Source organism: Halichondria panicea, chromosome 5 (genome assembly GCF_963675165.1).
Source record: "Halichondria panicea chromosome 5, odHalPani1.1, whole genome shotgun sequence".
In the NCBI taxonomy this organism is placed as follows: Eukaryota; Metazoa; Porifera; class Demospongiae; order Suberitida; family Halichondriidae; genus Halichondria; species Halichondria panicea.
In genome coordinates this window covers 3,166,940-3,193,063 of record NC_087381.1, presented here as the reverse complement: position 1 = coordinate 3,193,063, position 26,124 = coordinate 3,166,940, and the positions used below count along the sequence as shown (strand labels likewise).

At 41.4% G+C, this 26,124-nt stretch overlaps 2 protein-coding genes across 3 annotated transcripts; both read right to left on the bottom strand.

Annotated features, from left to right (window-relative positions):
- Nucleotides 1-216: 216 nt before the first annotated feature.
- Nucleotides 217-13,290, bottom strand: LOC135335815 (uncharacterized). 2 transcript variants are annotated; one of them, XM_064531381.1, is made up of 16 exons: nucleotides 13,143-13,290; nucleotides 11,416-11,631; nucleotides 10,756-10,807; nucleotides 10,646-10,695; nucleotides 10,556-10,592; nucleotides 9,732-10,499; nucleotides 9,440-9,581; nucleotides 7,412-7,484; nucleotides 7,186-7,299; nucleotides 6,433-6,546; nucleotides 5,337-5,505; nucleotides 1,567-1,694; nucleotides 1,323-1,400; nucleotides 952-1,094; nucleotides 674-719; nucleotides 217-537 (listed from the first exon to the last, which is right to left on the bottom strand). In XM_064531381.1, the coding sequence occupies exons 2-16, from the start codon at nucleotides 11,626-11,628 to the stop codon at nucleotides 460-462; spliced, it is 2,205 nt and encodes a 734-aa protein (XP_064387451.1). In that variant the 5' UTR covers nucleotides 11,629-11,631; nucleotides 13,143-13,290; the 3' UTR covers nucleotides 217-459. The 2 variants fall into 2 exon arrangements, with proteins under 2 accessions (XP_064387451.1, XP_064387452.1); XM_064531382.1 differs by having other exon boundaries at nucleotides 9,732-10,496.
- Nucleotides 13,291-14,233: 943 nt separating this feature from the next.
- LOC135336361 (bactericidal permeability-increasing protein-like) lies at nucleotides 14,234-24,178 on the bottom strand. Its single transcript, XM_064532123.1, has 23 exons — nucleotides 23,968-24,178; nucleotides 23,830-23,906; nucleotides 22,869-22,998; nucleotides 22,176-22,322; nucleotides 21,710-21,791; nucleotides 20,901-21,017; nucleotides 20,652-20,740; nucleotides 19,528-19,594; nucleotides 19,118-19,277; nucleotides 18,878-18,992; nucleotides 18,495-18,623; nucleotides 17,977-18,141; nucleotides 17,588-17,651; nucleotides 17,443-17,506; nucleotides 17,168-17,259; nucleotides 16,715-16,909; nucleotides 15,458-15,523; nucleotides 15,112-15,276; nucleotides 14,772-14,851; nucleotides 14,669-14,711; nucleotides 14,511-14,574; nucleotides 14,341-14,417; nucleotides 14,234-14,275 (listed from the first exon to the last, which is right to left on the bottom strand). Exons 1-23 carry the CDS (start codon nucleotides 24,111-24,113, stop codon nucleotides 14,234-14,236), a joined length of 2,376 nt encoding a protein of 791 aa, XP_064388193.1. The 5' UTR covers nucleotides 24,114-24,178.
- Between the last annotated feature and the right edge of the window lie 1,946 nt (nucleotides 24,179-26,124).

Below are 26,124 nucleotides of genomic sequence, written 5' to 3'. Positions count from 1 at the left end.
TGTGAACTTTTGATGAACATGCACGAAGAGAATCACCCACCTGCTCTAATCATGATCTTTTTGTATGTACATGTAGGCACCATGCACAATTTATAATTATATGATGTACGTTTATTTATAATTATTATTAGAGCAGAACTTATAATTTATGCTATGAAATGGCTTTATGTCGTTACGGTTAATTATGGTTTAATTACAAATTATTTCTTCAAAGAATTGTTTAATTGACTAACAAGTGAATAGTTAATATTATTTGGCACACGTACAGGAATTAGGGATATGTGCAAATACTAATTATATATTAAAAGCTACTTTAATTTTCCTAAGACAGAAGCAATAATTATACACAAGTGGACTTCTTATAGAGCAGCTTAGACAAGTGAGCATAAATTATACAGATGCAAATTAGAGCTAATTAAATTTTGGAAATTTCTGTCCAGAAAAATAATTATCATTCAATTAAGATTCTCTAATGGAGTTGTACCACGTCAGCGTGTCCACATTTGCAGTGGAGTACTTCTTGAAGAACACCAACTCCTGCGTTTGGGGGGGGGTGGGCGTAATTACAGTTTGAGTGCACAATGGTATGTGGGCTAGCTTACACTATTCTATAGAACAATGTACATTGCAAAGTGCACACACACAATAAGCAATTGATTTAAGGACAACACACCTGAAGTTGCTTGTAGTCGGGCCTCTGGAGGTGGTCCTTCCTTAAACTGCGAAAACAAACAGAAAACCATCAAATTTGACCAACTAAAAATGTTATTCAACACAATTTAGGAGAGGCCTATATAAAATACATGTTGCCTTAGGTAATATGAGTGGGAGTCTAGAGGCATACGTATGTATGTATGTACAGCTGTCAAGTGCGCACATGCACATACATTGAATGCTAGTAGTCATAACACATGCACACGCATGCTGAATGCTACATAGTAGAGGTCTTACCAGGCAGCAGAGAACTCGAGGAGATCAGCAGAGTATTGTCCATCACTGGGCAGTTTTGGGGGAGGTCCGTTCACCACAGCATTCAGCTTCTCAAAGATAGTGGCCGACTTACTGTAGGGGAACTTGCCCAGTGCCAATTCCAACTGTACATGTGTGGGGGGAGGGGAGGGGGTAATTAAACTGGTATTTGGTAGTGATACAAACCCTTACATAACTGAAAGCTGCTGTCTTTCCTTGTACACAACAGTGACAAACACATCCTTTTAGGCAAGTACATTTTCGAACACACAAAACACTCCTAAAACCCCACAATTGTTATTAGTAATCGTGTGTGTATAAAGTGCAGCTGGTGTAGTGTGTGCCACACCCACCAGTGTGATCCCAAAGCTCCACACGTCAGACTGGATGGTGTACCCGTGCTCTGCTCTCTTAGGGTCAATACTCTCAGGCTATAAATAAATTATTAACAATCAGTAGCTTTCAGGGAAACCAATATCTGAATACACAGTATGTAAGACCATACAGTAAACAGGTCAACTACAATGTGCATTACTTAACAGAGGGATCAAAATACAAAAGGCCGTGGTAACCAATACTCCCCCCCCCCCCACTTACAGCCATGTAGGGATGACAGCCCACTTCTATAGTCTTGGCAAGAGAGTTGACAAGTCGCCCAGAGATACCAAAGTCACACAGCTTGAACTCACACTTCCTGCTCACAAGGATGTTGGACGGCTTCACATCTGGAGAGGGGGGAGGGGTAAGTACACAGTAGCTACCACAAATATTAATATCATCACTAAATACATAGTGTATATAATGTCACATACATGTACTGTGTTCACATATATACATTACTGTGATTAACACGAGGTTAGTTATGACAGAGAAACCACTCGATTGCTCTCTACAATGTACACAAAAATGAAGGGACTGTTTCCAAAACAGCTTCAAATACTCAATAAGAAAGTTTGCATTCTTAATCCAAATGAATGTCAGTACAACTATTAGCCATTCAACTACCACATCTTATATGCTCTGAGCTTACAGTAGGCTTGCTTCTATAACTGCATGTCTGACTAGCTAGTTGCTTATACTGTACGGGTAGAAAATTTCGAGGTGTTTTTAGTTTTTTGTGGGTGGCTGCAGAACACGAAAATTAAAACCCGCGAAAGGCTTTGTTTATGCATGCGAGATAGTGACACACCCTAAATCCACAAAATTTACTACCCGCGAAATTTTCCAAATAAGACAGAATATTGAATTGCACGAAAATTTACACCCTCGAAATTTTCTACCCGTACGGTAGCTAGCTCCTGGGTTTTATAACTCATTTAAGTTATAGTTGTGACACATGCACGAGTGCCACATGGGATATATTAGCCTCCTTCACCGGCCTTTGAAAGAAGGCCTGCTATCGACTGCTTGCGCATGCGCCAAGTTATTGGATTTTATCCCGTAAATATTCCTATAATACTGGATACATCAGAGAAAATATCCTAAAAGTCATACACAGAGCTACCGTATAGCGCGAAATGTTCGAGGGGCTTAATTTTCGCGGATTTCGTGGGTTAGAATTCTATACGAAAATTAAGTCCACGAAAATTGTTCTTTAATTAGAATTACCTGCTATCGTGCAAATATTTAAAGGCGTGGCTTCCGGTAAGCAGTCATTCCGCGAACATTGTGCAACGAAATGGTTTTTAGAGGCCAATCCACGAAATATAAGTGCCTTGAAAATTTCGCGCTATACGGTATATAGCTAGCTAGCTAGAGACAGAGCTGTGTAGATTTGTTGTACTGCTATTTTCTTCTGATAGAATCAGTAGCAGTAGTATAGTAGACTTTCACCAAAGTTAGTGTTAAATGGGCGTGGCTTGTCCATATAGGCTCTTATCAGCCGTCACTCCTTTCAGACGATCGTCATCCACACTGTTGCAGGCTGTGAGTCTTTTGTTAACATAGCAGGCTAAGGGTAGCTATCAGAGAATGCTATCTGATGGGCTAGAAACCTTCAATCGAACTTTCTATCTACTTCCTTCAATCCACTTCCTTTCGTTGTGATGTCATAGTTTTACTGAGCATAGACGATGTTATCCAAAACCCCCAGATACCGGGGGGGGGGATATTAGCGCATGCGCAAGCAGTCGATACCAGGCCCACTTCCCCACTTCCCTTAGTGAAGTGCGGCCTGGGATCGAGGCTAGGGATATATCAGAGGAGGCTGGAACCACTTGACCTTAGCTAATTAAGGTCACTAATTGGATTTATCCAAACTTCTCTTGCAGACTACTTCAAGCCTAGTTACCCGAGACCGCCGCGGCCAGCGGGTATAGTAGTCTGTTGGTTTGTTTGACTGTTTGTTTGTTTGTCACGAGAATCTCTACTCACCTGGATGCCATAGCGCTGCGTTTGCAGCATGGATAGCCTTCACACAACAGTATCTTGATTTAAATAGTGGCAGATTTTGATGTTAAAGTTTCTTTGTCGAATAAAAGCGAGCAAAAGCTAAACTTGCCTGTTGGCAGCTGCTAACTACACGCGGCCTTTATTCGAGATACCCTATGTTACGTTGTGATTTTTCCACATGGGTTACTTACAGCTGAAGTGATCCTGTACCAGGAACAATGGAACAGGGTCACTAAAGTAGAAAGCTAGAATTATCTACCTCTGCTGACTACGTATTTTCAGCTGAAGTGATCCTGTACCAGGAACAATAAAAGCTAAAATTGTGACTGTATATACTCGTACTCCAGCCTGGCAGGACTCTCTAAGCCTAAGACTCCAGGCTTCTTTGCTGTGATCCCAGTCCACAGTGCATGTCTCATGTGACATGTACCACTCAATGTTTCAGCATGCTCCAGCCTGGCAGGACTCTCTAAGCCTAAGACTCCAGGCTTCTTTGCTGTGATCCCAGTCCACAGTGCATGTCTCATGTGACATGTACCACTCAATGTTTCAGCATGCCATGCCTCCAGTGTTTAGCTATTGAGTTGCTGTGCTGGTCATACATGCTACATGCACTGCATTATCTTTATTATCATGTCACCAGCCGAGGGTTTGCACTTTAGTGCTCTAGTTTTTAGTGTCTATCAGTTTAAAACGTTATTTTTCAGGGGGGGTCAAATTTTATTTTTGCCAACTTTGCTCAAAAGCAGAGATACAATCAAAAGCCTTGCTCTTGTAATAGCCTCGATGTCATGAGCGGCTTGTTTTCGAGGTCACTGTGTAGCTGGCTTTGAGACTTGTATCTCTGCTTCTGAGCAAAATTGGCAAAAATAAAATTTGACCCCTCCGAAAAATAACGTTTTAAACTGATAGACACTAAAAAACTAGGCTTGACGTAGTCTGCAAGAGAAGTTTGGATAAATCCAATTAGTGACCTTAATTAGCTAAGGTCAAGTGGTTCCAGCCTCCTCTGGGGATATATTGGCTCAGTAGTGACTTAGGCCCGAGGCCTCGAGGGCAAAGGCACTACTGAGCCAATAATTTTATATCCAATGTGCGCACAGTGAGCTGTGTAATAACTGATTTGTTGCATTCCTTGTGCATTCCTTTCCGTGTACACATAACTCGTTTTATAGGACAACTAGTTTCAACTACTTGTGGTGGCTGTGGAATGCACCAGACTGAGACACATGAAAAACGTTTTCTGCCTACCACTGAATCTGTTTAACAGTACGTGTTATACTATAAAAGGGACCGTTTCAGGTTACTGGGTGGAGGGTTACTGGGTGGAGGGTGGGCTTTAGGTAACTTCAGCCATACTATGCCAGTATCTAGATAGTGGCACAGTTCAAGGCTTGACCTGTGCCATATGGCAGATATTGGCACAGTGTTTCCTTTGTTGCCCACTTAAAATGCAACAATGCTACATACAATCTGTACTCCTGATACAATGTATATTAGAAAAAATTTGTATATTCAAGCTTTGAAGTGGCCACTGCTAATGAGGTGTCTATCCAACTAAGAAACCTGCTAACAGAGGTCACTATCTGAGTTAGTGACCTGCTAGCAGGGCTCTAACTAGTACCCACAAAAATGCATTTTCTAAGCGAGATAGACCATGTGTATAGTACGGCTTCTTAGCTGGATAGTAACCCTTTGGGAGTGATTAGTGGCTTCTGCAAGCCACTAATTGTCCTCGCTGGCCTCGTCAATTAGTGACTTGCCTCAGCCACTACACTTCCTCAGGTTTACTATCCAGCTAAGAAACCTACTACCTACTACACGTGGTCTAACTAATACTTAAACACGAGAGTTCTAGAACTCCAGCCATGATGACCATGAGAGTGGTTGTAACAGTTAATCACCTGCTCAGGCAGTATAATTATACAGTGTACATGTACACACAAAAGCCACTAAGAAGTACTGCCTGCATGTACCTCTGTGTATGATGAGCAGCTCTTCCTTGAGGTAGTGGAGTGCTTTGATGACAGCCACGGTCATCTTGCCAATAATCTCCTCTGGAATGCTCTGTTTGAGGACGTCCACTCTCTTTGATATCTTGTCCATGCTAGCATCCAGTAGCTCCATACAGATCCACACATCTCCCTGGGGGGGGGGTAGCAATGCGCACAAATAAGTGCAGTGGAATTGAAACTTACTTATCTACAGTTTACCATCTCATGGAAAACAAACGTTGTGACCACGCTAAAACCGAAGGAGCTACCTTTCAACTTAACTATCTGTGGATCCAATCTAAAACACCGTCATAAAAATACAATAACATGTATAGTGAAAGTTACTGTCTCTATTGTGGTCACTTTATCACCCACTGTAATACAGTGGGTCACAAGTCTCTAAGTAAGTGTGTTAGCAGGCCACCCACTGTAATACAGTGGGCCACAAGTATCTAAGTAAGTGTGTTAGCAGGCCACCCACTGTAATACAGTGGGCCACAAGTATCTAAGTAAGTGTGTTAGCAGGCCACCCACTATAATACAGCCAGGTTAATGGGCCACAAGGCTCTCTATAAGCATGTGTGTTATAGCAGACCAGCAGGCCACATACCGTACAGAGGGTAATTTTCGTGGGGCAAAATATTCGTGGTTTTCGTGGTTGAAGGTCTGACCACGAATACACGAATGAAGCGACCTTGCCTACCTTTACCTGCAGTGCAAGCAGCAACCACGAAAATATTACCCACGAAATCCCTCAATATTGCTGAACCACGAATATTTTGTCCCCCGAAAATTACCCGCTATACGGTACATGTACCGTTGGTCGCTATAAACAGGTTTCACTGAACATGTGGCAAACTATAATTATAGCAGAACATTATAAATTTGAAAGTACAGTTTCTAATTCGCTTGACCCAGAGGAGGTCCGACATGCGCGCACGAATCACTACAAGTGCTAGTGTATTGGCCATAACGTTGTCACGTGACATCAATGCACTGCACTTGTAGTGATTCGTACACGCATGTCGGACCTCCTCTGATAACAGAATATGAACATGCCTTAATTACGTTAACATACATCTCTGATGAGGCAGCCATAGAACTCAACGATGAAAGGACACGCCCCGTGCTTCATCATCATGGCCAGCTCTACAATACTCTCAGTGGCATGGAGGTCTCTCATCGGGATTTTCTGTGTGTATGTGTGTGTGTGTGTGTGGGTGTGTGTGTGTGTGTGTGTGTGTGTGTGTGTGTGGGTGGGTGTGTGTGTGTAATTAATCCTCAATAAAAAATAGTGGTGAAGTACGTGTCATTACAGGGATGTTCCCACACTGGTCGGTGGTGGTAGACAAAAGAGCTGCCACTAGACAAAAATAACCACCACTTAAAAACCTAGTTTACTACATAATTTATGTAATGAATCGATTGAGGATTGAAAATAGCCACCACTTTAACAATTCTGGGTAATCACTGAAATAATAATATAGTACAATGACATGTACATACCATGGAATCTGAGCACCTTATTTGTTCAAGCTTGGGTACATGGTATGTACATGTATGCATTAAATAAGCACAAGTTAGCAAATTTCCCATACATGTACTCTGCGGTACTTTGAACTAACTTGCATTCTTGCACGAGCCAGTTTTAATCGGGGTGGAGCACCTTCTTAATTTGTTATGATCAGGAACTGTTTCAGTATAATATTAACCATTCTTTTCCCTTAGAAGCTAAAACTTATTTTCAGAATTAATGTGGTTACAAAAATGCTTTCACTATCTTCTGTTCTAATGGTGCCATAGAAAGGAAAATATTGATTTTGTGTCTCACCTTGACAGCCATGGTAGTTTGGGTAGGAGGGTAGAGCATCTTGGTGACAGTACCAAAGGCCCCATCTCCAAGGTGACCCTGGTACTCCAAATCTTCAGCCTTGAAGGAGTATTTCTGCAAGGAGCGAGATGAGGGGTCATGGGGGTCAATCGTACGCATGTACAGATATAAACAGAGCTAGAGGTTGAGTTAACAATAATTATGGTTATAGTTACAAAACACTTGCCTCTTCTTGAATTGTGAGTTCTTCTAGTTTGATACTTGCTGGAATGTTGGGGATGACTTTGTGTGATTGAGAACTGTGTGTGTGTGTGTGTGTGTGTGTGTGTGTGTGTTGAATTTTTTCTCCTTAAAAAGTTCACAGCTATAACCTAACATCATTATATCGTTATATACAATACAATCTTACGAAAACTCAAGTTGAAGAAGCCACCATGCAACACAGGTGATAGCTTTGTCCCAGCAGTGGTGGTGACAGCATCAACTACAGCAAGTCCCCCTCCACCACAAATACTTACCACAGTGACTAGGCTATACTGCCAAGGGCGTATGAAGAGAAGAGGGCATGCAACTCACAATGTAAACTGTGTATGCGTCAAAAAACTGATGAGTAAGCAGGATATGTATTAGTTAATGTACAGTGTAGAGGGGTTTATGACAGTAAACCTCCCGACTACGAGGGCGTAAGCCCGAGGGGGAGGTGTGGTTTACTGTCATAAACCCCGAGGCACTGTGCATTAATTGATATATGTCCCATCTGATTGGCTGACTGGTTGCTATGCATCAAGCTGCATGACTACCACATAGCAACACTATTCAAACAAGAAGACAACTAGGAAAAGAGAGCTCGTCCACACACACCAGGGCTGCTGTCCACACTCAAATCCTTGCGCAGCCTGGACAGAATACGAGCAGCCAGCCCCTCCCTCAAAGCGACCGGTACAGAGCCACTCCCCCTCTCTGTTCAATTAGTCAGCCCCTCCCTCCACTTACTGCGCAGCAACCAGCCAGAAGAAACAACACAGCTAGCTCTAGACGGTGTCTAGACCAGCTCTCTTCAGCTATGCCAGGCTAGTAGGCAAGCAAAGGTAAGCTTAAAATAGCCACTCCTATATTATTATTAAACTGGCTTCTTTTTCTTTGAATACAGAAGCTGAACAGGCCTAGTGCAGTGTGTGCAGTACTAGTGCTAGTGAGCAAGTCTGCCTGAGCCAGCTAGTCTCCCAGAGTGTCTCTAAAGCAGCTCCTTCTGCAAGCACACAGCAGAATTTTTGATGAACTAGTCTTACAGACTACACCCGACTCTATGTGTTTCGTTTATGACATTTTGTTTCTCTTGCAAGACGTTTCATTCATCTTCATTCATCAAAACACCATTATTAGTTGCATATGCTTGAGGTGCCAATTTATGAGCCATATTTTCCCTTGTAGCCCTGAGGTGCCAATTTATGACAGTTAAACCCCACTAGACTACATGGCAAAAGTGTAGTAGGTGGGAAATATGCTATATTTAGCCAACCGCCCACTAGAGGAGGTTGGTCACGATTAATTAAGATTCACGTGAGCTTATGTTTTCTATGTAAAAACTCCAAACCCATCCAAACTGCTGAGTCGGCTCTTTTTATCTACTTTCTTCGATTAGCTCGTTTATCTCTCTTGTATAACATTTCCTGTTAGTCTATGAGTCGTAGTAGTTTAACACTATGATTGCTATACCTGCTACATCAAGACAGGAGTCAAAGAAACCAAGGATTTGAGGCAACAACTCAAAGTTTGTGGTTTCTGGCTTGTTGCTTCTAGTATGACTATGCTACGCACTTTCTAGTGTCACTGAGCATTGTTAGCATCATTTACTACTAGTATAGAGAGCTACAATCATCTGCAGTATGTTAGCTTAGCTAGCTTAGCTGGAATAGCTACTTTCTCTGTAAGTTTCCGTATATCTTCACCGTGCACGCACAAAAACGGTGCACGTGCAATGCATTCTTTGATATAAGACCCCGCCCATTTGTTTTCTGATAGATAGTAGTTGCATGCCCTCTTCTCTTCATACGCCCTTGATACTGCCTATACACACAGAATGACTCAACTGCCTCAGGGCACTCTAATATAACAACAAGGGGACAAACCTGGAGCTTTTATACCACATGTGTGTGAATGATGAGTCAGCACTAAGGTACCAATCCCATAATAGATGTGTACTGTGTATGAATGGTGTATGGTGTGTGTGTGTGTGTGTGTGTGTGTGGCTCACGTGGGTGTGGGTGTGGTGAGTGGGGTCGTAACGAGAGGGGTGACAGGAGTGACAGGAGTCTTGCCAACGCGGCGACGAGGAGGTTGCTTCTTTTTTTTACTTCCTCCCCCTCCACCACCCAGGTCCATCTTACCAGGGGGGGCTGTCGGAGACAAAATGACACGAGTATAGTATAGTAGCTAGTACTAGTATTAAAATGTAATATGAGATATACATTTATATGCAGTATTAAATACTGTGACTCTTGATGTCTATAATTATAACACTGGTGAATGTACAATGTACAACCTACCATTTCTTTGGCTTCGAGTTTCTGTTTCGTGAAATTCAAAGTGAAAAGTGCCACAATCCAATCTGGTTACTTTCAATTGCTGTAATTTACATTTGTCATCAGCAGTAAGTGGTGAAATGAAGACAAACTCTGGTATAACGAACACAAGTTGAATACACCCTCGCTTTATTTCAGAGAGGTGGATAATATGTGATTCAAGGTTCAGTATTTCTGCAACACGTAGTCTGAGACCTTCAAGGTGGGCAAGATCACAATCATCGAAAGAACAGTCAAGCTTCAACACTAATTCTTTACTGTCATCTCTGGGAGAAATAGAGTGAAGAATATTTAGTGGGAAAACACGGCATTTAAGGTAGTCTCTGAAATCCTCCTTGTATTTGTCCATATGTCCTTGGTCATCTTTAGTTCCAAGTTCACTAGCAATAAGTTCAATTATGTCAAAGTTAAAGAAGGAAAAGTAGTCTCGAAGTATACGCCATATCTCATCAATGGTTGAGCATTCCTCCAATTGTCTTCGCTTTTTACGAAACATACACTGATTTTCTCCACCATAGACTTGTTTCATGCAGTTAATCCCTAAAAGGCAGCCAGTGATTTCTACAGGATCTCTTTTTTGTTCTTTCAAAGACTTTCGCAATCGTATCACCAATAAGTTAAACTTTTTCTCCATATCATATGACTTCTGCTCCAACTTTTCCTTACTAACATTTTGCGGTAATTCACAAACAGATGCCAGAGCTTCACCTGCGATCCCGGGCCGCACTTCTTCTGAGAGATTATTATTATGTGCATGTTTTTGCCAGAATCCATTCATACAATCATACCTTCATAATCTCTTTGACTCGTTGCAGCTGGTTCACCCTACACATTCACGATTCAAATCAAGTGCATTATATATAATCTGCACTACCTACCTCACAAACACTTACTACAGAAGTCACTGCCACCTTTTCACTGGCACAATCTAGCATTACATAATACACAGCAGCTGAGTGCAGAAAATATGAAATAAAACTTGTTATACCTGCAACAGTCTCAGCCAAATTAATTAACTTTACTGTATTTGCTCTGAGACCAGGGGCGTAGCCAGAATTTTGAGACAGGGGTTTCTGCAGAAAAATCAGCGGCGCGATAGCGCCGCGAAATTTTTGTGGCCACGCCCACTTCCGGTACCACACCCTCTTGATTGGGGCACACCTACTGTTATTGACTATTGTTCATGACTTTTTTACATGTTTGTGAGAAGCTAGCTAGCTAGCTATAGACGTAACATACTAGGCATGCAGGTGCCAATTGTGTATTGCTAGTCTAGCTGAGCAACAATTAAATGTCATTTACCTGAGAGGTTTCATGTGGCTGAGATTGTTCTAAACTCCTGAATAAAGTTGTGCTTAGAGCTGAGTCTGAGAATACTGGAGCATTCAGGATTGATACTAGATCTAGAACTTAAGTCTTGGTCTTCTTTGTTTGAGGTAGCTAGCTAGCTGAGACTAACTAGCTGAGACAAAGCCAAAGTGAAACGCTTCACGGTGCTGCTCTGATTATTGATTTGCAGCCACGTGTGAAAAGATGGGCAGGGCTGCATGATTTTTCAATTATAGGGAGCCCTGCCCAATTTTCTCAGCAGCTCCTGGGGGGGTTTCTGGGCAACCAGGAAACAATGGTAGCTACGCCCCTGGAGACCGTCTGACAGGAGGGCCCATGTTACATGCTGGGTATGTAGGAGTTCAGTCAACATATCGCGCAGGCAGGGGTCATTATCTTCATGATTTTTGATCTTTATGTTGATGAGATCGTGATCACTTAGACCTAGTGCCAATCCCAGATTGAACCACTTTGGGCTTGCTGTTATCAGTTTCTCGTACACTTTTTGTAGATCTTTAATTGTCAAATCCATACTCTGTACGTACATATATAAAAGAAACCGTTAAGTGTCAGTGGCCCAACAGTGTGGGGTGGAACTAAGAATATTTTGCGCATGAAAAACATTTGCAAATCAGCTAAATCAGCCAACAGCAGAAACTTTATCTTATTTTATTACGTTCTGGCAAGTCATACCAGAACAAGTAGTTTTTGCGATTTTATTTTTCAACACTCACAAAACATTCTACTACATTGCAATGGCTTCATGAAGAATTTGTCAAAGCCACAACCACTAAGGAATGTGTTGTAGTGGTTGATAAACTGATCGAAGATAATTGCGTGAATTTGCTTATACTGTAAAACCTTAGCCTCCTTCGCAGCCTCTCCTTTTTCTGTTCTTTGTCACTGTAGTTCAATAAGATAAAATACGGGACAAATTGGAGGAACAAAGAAAAAAAGAAGGAAGAGACTAAGAAAAAGGAGAGCCTGCCTTGCTAAGTCGCGTGACGGTAGACGAGTGGTAGACGAGTGAAATGAACGTGGGCAATCACTAGCTGGGCGGAGCCTGACAGAGCAAAAAGCTACAGCATGCCTACGCATTGCAAACTCTAAATAAAAGCTGTTAGCATCGTAGATAGTAAGCCAGAATCAAGCGTGGAGACATCGTAGACAAGAGCTTACCTAGTAAAGACTGAAGAGACTAAATATCTAAATTTAGCTCAGTTTTTTTTCCCGAGTTCAGAACAGACCCACTTGATTAGTAGATATAATTATTACAGCAGTATAGTCTACTCTACTCTAGTCTTTCATACTTCCTCTACTGACTAAAGGTCTCACGAAGGCTGACTCTACTGCACTGTACTGTACTGTTCATAACAGATTATGTTCCTGGTAAATGCGCTCCAAGTACTGTGTGGGAGGACAGTTATTGAGGTTTTCTCTCGCCCACGCTCGTTAAAATTTGTCGACGTCAGTAGGGGATCACGCGACTTAGCAAGGCAGGCTCTCCTTTTTCTTAGTTGCTTCCTTCTTTCTTTTTTTGTTCCTCCAATTTTTTCTTCTGTGACAAAGAACAGAAAAAGGAGAGGCTGCGAAGGAGGCTAGTAAAACCTCCCTACACATGCGAAACCCTCGAGCTTAGTTTTTACTCCCTCTTCTATATAATAGGCTTGTAGTTAAATATGCGACACCATGCAGACTTCAAGATAATTGTTTAACCTCTAAACGAAGCAACCTCTGGATTTTGCCTTATATTGGTATGTATATCTCAGTCTAAATTAATGAATGTGGATGCTTCAAGTTAACCAAAATTAATATTTATTTAGCGGTTTTATTTAGCGGTCATTGACTAACTGAGTCAACTCATGCTTCTTTCGTATAGAACTTGTATCGTACAGTAGAATTAAACTAACCGTTATTGAGCAAGATTGGAGGACAGGTTAAGCTATAACTAGTTGAAGTGCACCGTGCCCACACGTACCCCTTTCATTGCCTTTTTCCTGTACTAGATCTATGTACTATTAACAGAGACCCAAAAGAGCTTCTTACCTATTAATTTGCCTCTTCTTGAACACCTTTTTTTAATTCACTCTAGCAGCTTGTTGTATTTAAGCCAGCTTTTCTAGAGGTTGGATGCCGATGCCAGACCAGACTTGCTGTCACATCGCTTGTCATCATGTCATCATAAAAATAATACTACAACTAGTCTAAGTGCGCATGCGTGCCATTGTGTGGTTTCTAGGTAGATCTAGATACCTGGAAATTGAATCTGTTGGCCAGAGGTAACTTCTTTTGGCTGTCTATATGCCATGTCAGTCTAACCATACTATTAGATTGAAGCAAATTGGAGGATTCTCTGGTCTGTGGTCCAACAACAGACACACACTAAAATATTTATACTCCAACGTGCATGTATGTTTTTAGCTCGATCCCAGGCCGAGTTATAGTTCTTTTGTTGGTGCCCATACTAATTACCACACACACACGACTGCAGGCACCAGTTTCGCACCGACCATGTCCTTTAACTTCTACTGAACAAAATCTCTTCCCTCAATACCGGTAGAATGCCAGGAGATCATTAATTATAACTACCAGTATACTTCCATCAGGCCTATAAATGTGATCCGTACTGTACTGACCTGTATACTGCCTCAATTGAGGTGCAGATATTCTGCTATTATTAAAGGTGTAGATAATTAATTCTCACCAAAAAATGTGCCTATTATGCTCAAAATTATACCAGCATAATCTACCAATCCCTAGCCAGATGTAATAGATCTAGGTATAATTATGGTTGCTATGGCAGTGATGCATCATGCCATATACTGAGCACTGGATTGCTTGATCTGCCCATTCATTGGGCAACAAATAATCATAATTATAATCTCAAACATAATTATAGGTCTATAATTGAGTGCCTGAGTCACATGCAGTATGATACAAGGATTTCAGGAGTGACGTAAATCGACGTACAACCAATTATTGTTTGCCCTAATGACTATAATGTGAGACTTCTACATAACTATACAATACATACAGTACAATTAAAATTGCAGCATGAGAAAAACTGACTGAAACGAATTTATGCAATGTCTAAAATTGTTCGAAGTATACATTTGCCAGCTGACAGAGGGATCGAATTAAGGCTTGTAAATAATGTCTGTAGCCACCATCACATAGCCCTGAAAACCAAGAACAATGAAGATAAACACAAGAATTGTGAGCTATAATTATATATCTATCTTACCTTTCCAAATGAAATGTTAGCATCCATAAACGATATTCCATCGACAGTTGGTAGTGCAAGACCCTTGTTTAGAAATTCTAGAGATCAATTAAGCCATTAGATGTAAATTGCAAGCAGAATAATTATAATTATGTTGATGAGTTCCTAAATCACTGATTCAGAATACGTACTGTTTATTTGCTTGATGACAAGAGAATTAGCCAGATTGTTGAAAAGGCCTTGAAAATTTGCAAGCTGCATGTACATGACATTGTATATATTAAAACTGACATAAGACACTAGTTTCTCAGCTCCGTCATATCTTATAGCTTAAGTCAAAGCAACTCACATCAATCTTCCCGATGTCGGAAGTGGCTACAGCGAAGGATGCGCTGTAGCAAATCAACTATTTTTAAAGAGCATGCAGTGCAAAATACATTTTGAGAATATACCTGACATATGTTGCATTGGCTACAATCACTTCTTTCCCACCAGCTTGCACCAACTTGGCTTTAGCATCCAGGATGGCAATCTGAGTGTATTCATGGGGTCAGTGTTAAGTGGTCCATGAAAATGCACACTCAGTTGTTGCAGTACATAAAATAATATAATATGTAAATAGTATGCGTATCAATTAGCAAACTGATACGACAGATTTCAGGGCAACTAAAAGTAGTCAGAAGAGCTTAGCTATACATGCAGGTACTTGACTAAAATTGATTGAGACACATTTGTAATTATGTATTATGACAGTACAGCATGCACACAGCAAACAATAATTATTATCCTTACAATGCTTATCGTGAATGCTGGGACAGTTCTGTTCTTGGTTTTCACATAGAACACAGCTTCAGATGGCACTGAGAAGTTGGCCCCAGATCGACTGATATTGATGAACGGATGCATGGTGGTGTTCAGTAAGATTTGCATGCTCATGTTAGGGTACTTCTGCTTTAGCTATAGGAGGAGGTAGGTTGGGAAGGAAGGTCATAAAGGTGTAAATAATTAATATAAGGACATGGAATTAATATAGTTTTAGTGCAAAATAATATCAACATTGCAAGCTGGTAAATACTTGAAAGTGCGCACAGTGATCAATATAGTATTGTGTGTGATGTAAGTATCTAATTGTCGTTACCCCTGGAGCTCCAAGAAAAGTGGCAATAGCTTGAGTGTCCAGTTTCACAAATGAATTTGACGGAATCTATATGGGAAGGAGTGAGTCAATATTGCGTTCAGGGCTGCATCCAGGATTTTGCGTCAGGGGGGCAAATTGGGAAAATGAACAATGTCGGAGGAGCAAAGCCCTCGACAACATAATTATGTTTCAGTGCACACCAAATTAGGGGGGGTCCGGGGGCATGTTTCCCCGAAAAAAATGGACATTTGAGAGCCTTAGATTGATTCTGGTGCATTTAATGCCTAGTAATGAATCTTCCAGATCCTCGCCCCCCCCCTTTCCTCGTTAAGTGCATTCTGAATCGTATCGTAATCAAATCGTTACTGACTACTTACCCCCTCTTACTGCAGCCTAGCCTCGACCCCAGGCCGATCCGTCTCCAATTGAACCCTAGGTCGCCTACTAGGCCTGGTATTGATTGTATTTGGGCGTGATCTGGGCGTGGTTTTTTAATACATAAAACAAATTGACTCTGTGGTGCAACAAAAAATGAATCCTCTAATAGTGGTCTTCAACAACAGCCTCTGGGGCAGTATACAGCAGGAAATACTTCCCAGAAGACACTTCTTTGGCAGTGGCAACCAAATCTTTGTCGATTCCTTTATTGCTACTGAGGATGGCAGCAGAAACACCTCTATTGTTTAGACTCCTGACCTGGTCAATCATGAATCTCATGATGATAGATACAAGGGGAGAGACAATTAACAAGAACAACACTTTTGTCAACAGGAGGAGCCTTGGTCCTACCTAGCTTGTAGTCCATTAAAAAGGGTAGCAACTGATATAGCAGAGAGACTTGCCATACCCCGTTGGGAACCAGATAAACACGTCCCTTCCCTCAAACAGGAGCTTGAGAGCCTGGGCCTGTTCTGTCATGAGAGTGAGGCCATCTTACTTCAAACAAGACAACGCGTTGCATGCCATAGCTAGCTAGCTAGCTATAAATTGAGAACATGACACGGAGCTACATTATACTGTAACTTTTACGGGAGTAAAATGCCTTACGTACACCTTTAGAAAAAAAGCAGGAAACAAAATGTGAAGAATCTCTGCTTTAGTTTCCGGTTCCTGCCACGCCCAGATACAATCAATACCAGGCCGTATTTTTCAACTTCGTTCTATTAAAAAAAATCGGCCTGGGACCGAGGCTAACTGCAGCCCTGACTTTGATTAGCTAGATACTTCATCATTCCCATGCAAATTAACTCTCCTCACCATATCAGGGGTGATCATGTAATGGAGCTTGCCGGCTCGCTGGTAGACCAGAGCAGCTGTATTGGCAACATAGTCAGTGAGCCATAGGTACATCATCTTGCAGGAGGTGGAGTTGACGAGGGACGAAAGGGGCGGGAGAAGAGGCGGGGTGAATGGAGACTCCTTCTTTGTGTCAGACACTGGGAAGAACTCGCCCTATAAAGTATATATGCAGTCGATTATAAATAGAAACAGCTCTGATTAGACTAATAGCTGCATGATCTTTGTTGTGCATCGCTATAAAAATATGTACCTGTCAGTCTTTTTTACAAACTTGCATGAACTGTCATAGGAAAGCAAAGGAAAGTACCCATGCACTTACGCAGGTTTCTGACAGCAAAACACAGACATGAAGACTCACAGCATATAATTTTATAGCGATGCACTGTTTTATAGGTGCATATATATACATACCTTGTGGTCAGTTTCAATATACCAGTCGGTGAAGTTAGGAGGCCTAACAAGAGCGTAGTCTATAGCAGCCACACTATCCACAGGCACAATTACTGCACAGAACCAATGACAAAAATCAATACAATGAGCAGCAGCACGTCTGCATGCATATAGGTGTCATTGAATATTACACAAGCAATACTTCATTGTCACTCGATATACTCAGTTAGGTGTGGCTAAAATCAAATATACGACCCACCCCCCCTTTCAAAAACACACACAGTGAGGATAATCACCTGGTAGTGACTCAAGTGCCTTGTTTCCCTGATCATTGATAGCTTTGCTGGCAACATCACAAATCTAAAATGTTTGTACAACATAATTACATAAATCACAGTCAATTAATATAATTATGTATATCATGCAGGAAATAAGTGTTACCTGTCCATTGAGGCCTTTCTTAATGGCTCCGGCTATTTGACCATCAAACAGGTTGTAGAGCCAGCTATAAAAGAGAGAAAAAAGTTTATTAATGCATGCATGCTCCGGCTATTTGACCATCAAACAGGTTGTAGAGCCAGCTATAAAAGAAGTTTATTAATGCATGCAAGTAGTGCTATAGGTTTACTATAATTATGTAGTCAGTGGCTTGTATAGATATTACATCATTGCATGGTATCTGGCTTTCATTAAGTCGACATTAGGTTTTAATTTAAGTCATGCGACAGACCGCTCAACCTTGCATGAACTTTCTACTGTGAGCAGATATCAAAGATCCGTTTCGTAAAGTAATTGGAATTTAGATACAACTGCATGCATGTTCCCTTTACCTTGCTCCCCCATGGAACTTTACATGAAGATGGCTGATACTGAAAGAGCACTCTTTAGTGGTGAGTGTGGCGTGTCCCTTGGGGTCTGATCCTATCACCACACCCACACTTAGTGACACCCCACTCGTAGACAGGTCCATGCTGCCAGAGTCAGAGATAGGAAACCTGTGCCAACAACAATTTGCGTCTGTATATAATTGAAGACATAATTATGACTTGTATGTATAGTTTACGATAAGGTGAAGCAGTTCGATAGTGAAAGGTTGATTACTTGACTGAAAGAATAACTGTTATCACTATACAACAGCTCATAATGATAACCACAGTAGCGTAAACAGAAAGTAGGCCATAGATAAGAAAACAGAACATGATATACATTGAGGGGAATGCCATTCAGTTTGCATTATGGGATTCGTTTTTTTACTTGTGTGCATGTCCACCACCTGCTATATATTATTATGACTTCCACAGTTTTAGATTTTCTCGCGAGCTCAACAAATACATACAATACAACTCACAAAACTTTGATCTTGTAGTGCCAGTCTGCTTTTCCCTGAAGGCTGATTTGGGAGGCGGTCAGCAACAAACCATCGCCTCGTTTCGTCACAAGTGAGGACTTACCAAATGTCAGGTCATTTAGGTGGATACTGCATTAAAAGTTATTGATCAAGTCTGCAAGAAACCTAGCTGTTTTAATCAAATGCAAAGCATATTTGCTTGATAAACATATTTCCTTATAAGCTCTATGGATAATTAGATCACAGCGCTATAATTATGGCCTCAAATATTCAATCCTCGGCTGCAGCTTGCATATGCACTCAATTACGTCCATATAAACTATTACAGTCCCCAAAATTAATAATGTGTTATAATTATGAGTAATAATTATTTATGCACACACTTCTTCAAAGAGTACTCCACCTTCCCCACCACGTTCACATGGGTGCTGCCAGAGATATCAGGGATATGCACAGAAGAGAGCTCTTGCTTCAGGATAGGCAGACCAACTTGGAGCACTGCAGTAAAAGGAAAAATTTCCACTAAATTGCCAGTTCTGCATGTGCTAAAAATAGTGATCTATATACATGTAGATCTGTATCAACGAAGACTGTATTATCATAGATTATGAAACCAAACTCACCATAGCTCAGTCCTTTATTAGTAATGGCCGTTCTGAACCCAGGATTTGGTGCCTGACTCTTGCTTCGGGGTATTTGGCTGGATGTTGATGGTCTCACCATTAATGCAAACAATGCTACTACCAGTAGCATGAATGGAACTAGCTGAATAGTGGACTCCATCTTCTTGAATTAATGGCTAGTGAACAGGAAAACAGTGAGACACCTATATACTGATAGATCACCAAGACTGCATGCATGTGTGGGAGTATATATATACATAACTTCAATACAGCTGACATCATCTTGGAATTTCCCACACTACATGCATCTCTATTAACTGCATATGTTGCTGCTATATGTCAGGCTGGTACTGCAATTGTGTTCCAGAGAGGGTTGATTTGATTCATGCATTGGTCGTACATGTATGTACTAAGCCAGGAGTATAGAGGGAGGTGGGCGTGTACTTGTGCCCGCCATCTAGGGAATCAGACTCGATACTGCGTGTATACACGAGCATGCATGGTGGGTGGTGCACCACAATGCATGCATGGGTCTACCCTAATCACCACACTCAGGGGGGGGGTCCTTGGTCCATAATCTGCTGCATGATTAGGTCTGGTCCCCAGACTAGTTATCTTGCTGATCCATTGTTAATATTCACTAGACTCGCAAGCCGTCACTGTTGCAGGCGAACAGTAGACTGGTCAAACTCCGTGTTGAGACTCGTGTAACGTTTGCCACGATATTTGTGGCAACTAACCGCATGCGGTTACCACAAGATCAACGATAGTGACGTTTCACTAGAAAACTCTACGTATCACATGCAGTATACTGACGTCACGAAAACCGCAGCCACTTAAAATATTTTCTGATATGCTGACTGTGCAACACGAGTCTCAACACGGAGTTTGACCAGTCTACTGTTCGCCTGCACAGTGACGGCTTGCGAGTCTAAATATTCACCTTCAGCCATTTTTTGCCATGAGAATTAATGTAGCTATGCAAAACTTAATGTAATGATGTTTACCAAAAATGGATATGCTAACATTTTATAATTTATCAGGGCCTAGTGGTGATTGGAAGGCAACATAATAATTCTGTGGTGAAAATGGATTTAAATCATTAATAATTATTGTGCCATTGATCATGCAGCTACATCGGTGCATGCTGGACTGGTAACAAAGAGTACTGCTGAGGTGAGGTGGGGCAAAATTAATTATTAACTCATTGCCAGATACTCCCACGCACCCGACCACGTATCACTGCGGTACGTGTCAATTAATGTGATAGTATAAAGTACTATGCAATAATCATGACAATGATACCATAGGACATGCACATAAAGCAAAATTAATGTAAAATGATACAGCCAGTTTGAGTGTGTTTCAGTCGTAGCCCCTACAGAAAAGTAAAATAGACACGAGTTGAATACGTTGAGATTAGGACATAATGAGGTTTCTAACCGGCACTTGAAAAGCATAATCATGGTAAATTCATTATTTTATTAAAGTGCTTCGGCAAACCATTATGCGCGCAAACAAGATCACAGCTCACCTGACATAAGAGGCAATGGTCCAGTCGTTCTTGCCAACCAATGGACCCACCACTTCCACTCCATCAGCCGAAACTGTCACTATCTCATACTGCAGAGTGGATATACATGTAATAAATTCTATAAAGAAACCTTGAGGGTAAAACAGAGGGCGGCTACAAGGAGAGCTTAGGTCACAATTAGACGTCCTTTTAAAGACACACACCACAGACACAGACACCACAGTTTCCTTGTAGACATCCCCTCCTCACCTTGTTGAGTGCCCGGCAGTCCCTATAGAAGAGCACCCTGAGGCACCTCTCCAGCAAGTCTTTGGCCTCATCCCGGGTCATGGACGGGTTCTTCTCGTAAGCATCTCTAAGCAGTGGCTGTAGGGGGAAGCATGTGTTACACTAAAATCTATTTGCGTTAAGTTCGACTTGAATGGGCTTCTAAATCACGTAGAAACTTCCTAAACTGTGGTCAATTACTATACTTTATGTGGTTAAAAATATGGCCGGGACTTAGAGCTGAACCATGCAGTTAACACGTAGAAGTCCTTAAGCATATACATGTAGATAGAAGCACTTTTTAACAACGGTGACATTTTTGATTTCAGTGGGAGTGACAGAGTTATAACAACATTATAAATTATGACAAATTATGAAGGTAAAACTCAACTTGAACCATTGATAAGTACTCAGAATTGCAATAAGGGTAATTATGGGCTCCAAAAGGAACATTTTTATTACCATGCAGGAGAGGATCGAACTCTCAACCTTCGAATTACTCAGTCAATACTGCTCATAAGTACGACGCTCTAACCGACTGGGCCACTGGGGAACACATTCACACAGAGGGGAGAAGCCGAACACAGGCGAGCAATACAAAGTACCTAGATATAACAGCTACATGTATAACTACGCAGAAGTTTTTCTATTACTGACATGCAGCTATAGTTTGGGTTACTGTAAACTGTTTGCTCATGAATATTAATCTTTTTTATAAATGCCATGATAAGCACAAACATGATAATTATAGATGGCTTCACAGTAGATTTACTAACAACTGTGTTTCCCACCTGAGCGATGTAGCTGCCCAGCCCAGTGGACAGAGTGGGGGCTTTAAACGCTGTTCCCTGAGAGTTCACTTGACCCAAGAACCTGAAAAAAAGTTAGATGTATATAAAACACAGGAACACTGAAGCAACCCCAGCCATTGGTGCAAATTAGGATTGCACATTAGGATTGTCGTAATAAACAGAAACACAAGAGAAAAGGAAGGTACAATGTACCCGCAATAGAAATCTGTTACTACAGTTATGGTGGATGCAGCATTCCTATTCAAATGAAAATTTATCTAGTACATAGATTGTTGTAATACGAGGCGGCTTGAAAATCGCTTGAAACACATGATATGGAAACTTTGAGACCTAGTAACGTAAACCTGGCTGAATTATAGGGGAGACCTGGCCAGAGTAGTGAAGGGTGTAACAAGCATGCAAGCAAGTTAGCTCTTGGAAACTATAATTATAAGCATTCACGTACGGTTTGTTGTCATGGTATCCTCCAACAACAATAGTATTCCAGAGAGGGTTAATCTTGGTGCGTCGGTCGTACATGTACGTACTAAGCCAGGAGTAGAGGGAAGTGGGCGTGTACTTGTGCCCGTCATCTAGGGAATCAGACTCGATACTGTGTGCGTGCATGTGTACATGTATGAATCACCTAAATTGTCAATTGGACAACACACTAGTCTACTAAAAGCCTAATTGTCAGTATTAAAATAACTGTTCCATGTTGAGTATGCTTGGACTTCAGAGTTCTCGTTAAAAGGGCAAAACGGGGCGTGGCAACCTATATCCGCCCCCTTTCAGTATTGTACAGTTGACCACATGTAGCTATTTATGAGCCTGCTAAAAAATAGTATTAGCTTACATGTAGCTTTCTAGTTATTTCAAGTCTAATACCCTCCCTCCTTTCTTGTTCTGCTAGCTAAAACCCTGGGATAATCATACGTAAACGACAAAAAATGATTAGTGACCTAGCTGCTAATGCAGAGCTTCAGTAAAAAAAACACAAATAACCCTAACCCATCACAAATATTTGATCTAAGCATACCGTGCAATACACTTCTCTCACAGCTACTGAATGTTAGAAGTGACCACTGTTAATAATAATACATTCATAAAGCACTGAGGAATATCTTCCCTAAACCTTTAGTGACAAACGCAATCTTACGTCAAATAATCGAAAAGTCTCTCCAGAAATTGGTAGTCAGCATAATCCCCTGAGGCAGCCACGGCACAGTTTTCTGTGACCTTTCTGACCCTGGACACACTTCGGAACCGAGCCAGTGATCCGTATGAACCTGAGGGAATGAACAATAATGGTTACTAACAGCCCTGGGTGTAATGTAAACCTCCTCGACAATTATAGATCGCTCGCTCCAAACTCGAGACTGTTTTCAGTGGATTTTTTTGGCCAGATACTGATCTTCATTTAATTAATAAGTGTTAAGGGTGTTCATTATGCCTCGGTGCACATGTGCAAGCGAGGTATACGGTAGTGTGTGTTGTGTGTCTATGTAGACTGCAGCTGCTCGAGGATCAATAAACTGCAAGTAGAGTTTCTATAGGCTTCTAGTAACGGATTGAATTTGTTGATTTGGTTCTTGAGCTTGGTTTAAAGTGCCATTGCAGCCTTTTCAGAAGAGTGCGGAGTGCGTAGCAAAACTTGTCCTAGTAGTTAGCTCTGCACTAGAACGCTTGCTATTGGTAGCTGCAAGAGTGAGAAGAGAGCTGCAACAAGGCTCTGCAGCCATTAATTTTAGACTTTGTACTTTTGGCATCCTTTTTAACAACAATCATGGAGTCGGTAGATTTAGTACCGTTTAATATGTTATGTAGCTTTGACACATCCACCGAGGCATCAGCACCCGCAGTGCTTTCATATTTAGTCAGTGAAACGCCGAATATTAACTTGAATCTACTACAGTTTTAAGATACAATTCACTATAGTAACTTTGTACATGTACCTCACACAGGTGCCGTACTTCTTAAAATAAGGCCCCCTTCTAATTTAATATGCGCCACCTGGATTCTTCCATAATTGTCGCACCATATCATTGTTTTGCGTACACTAGCCTCGAAAACATAAAAGCAGTGCCTTATTTAGAAGAAATATGGTAATACCTCCTCACCTAGAGTATCGGCAGCCATCATGACACCATCGGCAAATGTCACAGCCACCACTGATGTTCCCGTTACCATGGGTCTCCTGAAGGGGGGGGGGTCAACTAATATAAACCAAAACATTAATACGACTGGGAAACACTCACAAGGTATGGGTGACTGGCTGAGCTTCTGCAGAGCTCTTACAGTTTGGAAAATGATAGAGAGAGCCTGGGGTGGGACCTCCCGTCCAGAGGGGGGCCATCATGCCTCCTTCATAAGAGGAGAAAGGATCAGGGACACTCATAGCCATGCTTGAAGAACTGCTTGGTGTAGATCTAATATTTGCACGTGAATGATGACTTATTGCTTTCTTGTTTGACGACGTCTTACCACACACATAAGCGCTTCCCTGGCCGATTTTGTTGTAATAAAACGATGTTGTTAGTAGTGCGTTAGAGAGAAATCGGCCTGATGAGCCCTGAGCCACCATTGCATTACTGATTAGTCAGTGTTTTATCTAATTATGGTGGCAGCCAGTGCTAGCATTTTATGCTCAGTTTTGCTCTTTAGTATCTAGAAGCAGTTAGTTTTCGTCGCATTGCAACCGTTGAGCAGTTACGTACGGCTGGAATACACGCACGCATGCACACACACACACACACACACACACACACACATACACACACACAGTCAGCTTTACCATATCCCTTGTGCGGCTAGGCCTCGAGGAGAATTGTTTGGCATGTGGTGTTATCGTAATTATGACCACAACCGCATCAATGCAGCACTGAACTTGTAGTGATCCGTGCAGGCATGTCGGACCTCTTCTGCATGCATGAGTTGCGATCACCTCATGCAACTGCATGACAATTATTATACCATGGGCATCGCAACCCATGCAGAGGAGGTTCGACATGGGCCGGTACAAAACAAGTTCGTTGCATTGATGTCGTTGAGGTCATATCAGTATGACAACACCCATGCCAATGACAATGAAGGACGTATTTAGGAAATATAATTATGAGCAGCTTTTTAGTTCTCAATCCCAGGTCGCTATATATATCAAAGGAGAAAGACGTGTCCATTTTATGGAGTTTCCACTGACCGGCTGTAGATCTATAGTCAAGCAGTACAGTCATGCAGTGCGTGTACTATCAGACTTGCTAGCTATATAGACAATAGTTAGAATGTGATGCATGTATAAAGCTCATGGAGGGGTCCCACAATAGTTACACTAATTGATGCTCAGTTTTTGACCCATTGCCACACCTCGCTCACACCACCAAGTCTTAAATTCTTCAAGCTTCTTGTGTCAGATATTATTTGATCATCACTGAATTCATAATTGATACACCAATCTATAATGCAAGCAGACAGTGCAATTCGGCAGACTGAGTAGACAGTATACAGTATTATGAGGAGAAAAAACCCTACTTGCAACCAGACAGAAAATGTGAAGTGTGGTTAACCATTAGGCCTGTAGTATCCAGTATAGCTGGTGAAAGTCATGCAATTTGAAGGCTTATTTCCTTTTTGAATTGAATTTACTGAGCCCGTCATGCATGCAATATAAGTGCATGCTTGTGGTGAATTATCCTCTTATATAATTATGTATACGCAGGCCTCTTGAAGGACTCGATTAATAATTGAGAAGCGGGTGCGGTTAAGTGGGCGTGGGAACGAGGCTAGTGGTGAACATGCATCAACTGTCATTTGAATAGTCACGGAGAGTACGTAGCCTCGATCCCAGGCCGAGTTTTTGCCTTTAGTTGTTCGTCTAACCGTTATAAAAGCGAAAACTCGACCTGGGATCATACAAGGCTACATTGTTACTCAGCTTAATTCCGATTTCATGTGGTGCCAGGCACCACGTGACCTATACAGCTTTCTTTTCACACTATTGACTATAAATTGACAACAGCATGTTTACAATTATAGCAAATACACCTATGCATGCAAGCAATTGCATGTTGACATTATATTGAAAAAAGGGCAATTAAAAAATTCTTTGTTTTCCATTGTCGAGTATAATAAGTATAATAGTGTTTTCAAACAGCGTGGTTGTAGCCATTCAAACACCCAAGCAGGCCAGTCTATAACACCCTGAATCCATGTGGAGATTAAGGTTAAAGGAAGTGAAATATATCAAAGCCAATGATACCGTGGTAGTAGTACAAGGAAATCTTGCGGTTAGAAGCTGAATTATGGTTTTTTGCAACCACATCAATGTGATGTTAAGTTATAGGGGTTATTTTCATAAACCTCAAATAGAGGAAAGCATTCCATTGTGGTTATAACAGAGGACATTCAACAGTTTAATA

Excerpts from the sequence above, each read along its gene's own strand:
- LOC135336361 (XM_064532123.1), bottom strand. The coding sequence starts at position 24,113 with ATGGCTATGAGTGTCCCTGATCCTTTCTCCTCTTATGAAGGAGGCATG. Across the intron at positions 18,142-18,494 it reads CACTACAAGATCAAAGTTTT|GTTTCCTATCTCTGACTCTG; the intron begins GTGAGTTGTATT and ends TTGTTGGCACAG. Across the intron at positions 14,852-15,111 it reads CAGCATTCACGATAAGCATT|ATTGCCATCCTGGATGCTAA; the intron begins GTAAGGATAATA and ends GAATACACTCAG.
- LOC135335815 (XM_064531381.1), bottom strand. The coding sequence starts at position 11,628 with ATGGATTTGACAATTAAAGATCTACAAAAAGTGTACGAGAAACTGATA. Across the intron at positions 9,582-9,731 it reads AACTCGAAGCCAAAGAAATG|CCCCCCCTGGTAAGATGGAC; the intron begins GTAGGTTGTACA and ends TGTCTCCGACAG. Across the intron at positions 6,547-7,185 it reads AAACTACCATGGCTGTCAAG|AAAATCCCGATGAGAGACCT; the intron begins GTGAGACACAAA and ends ACATACACACAG.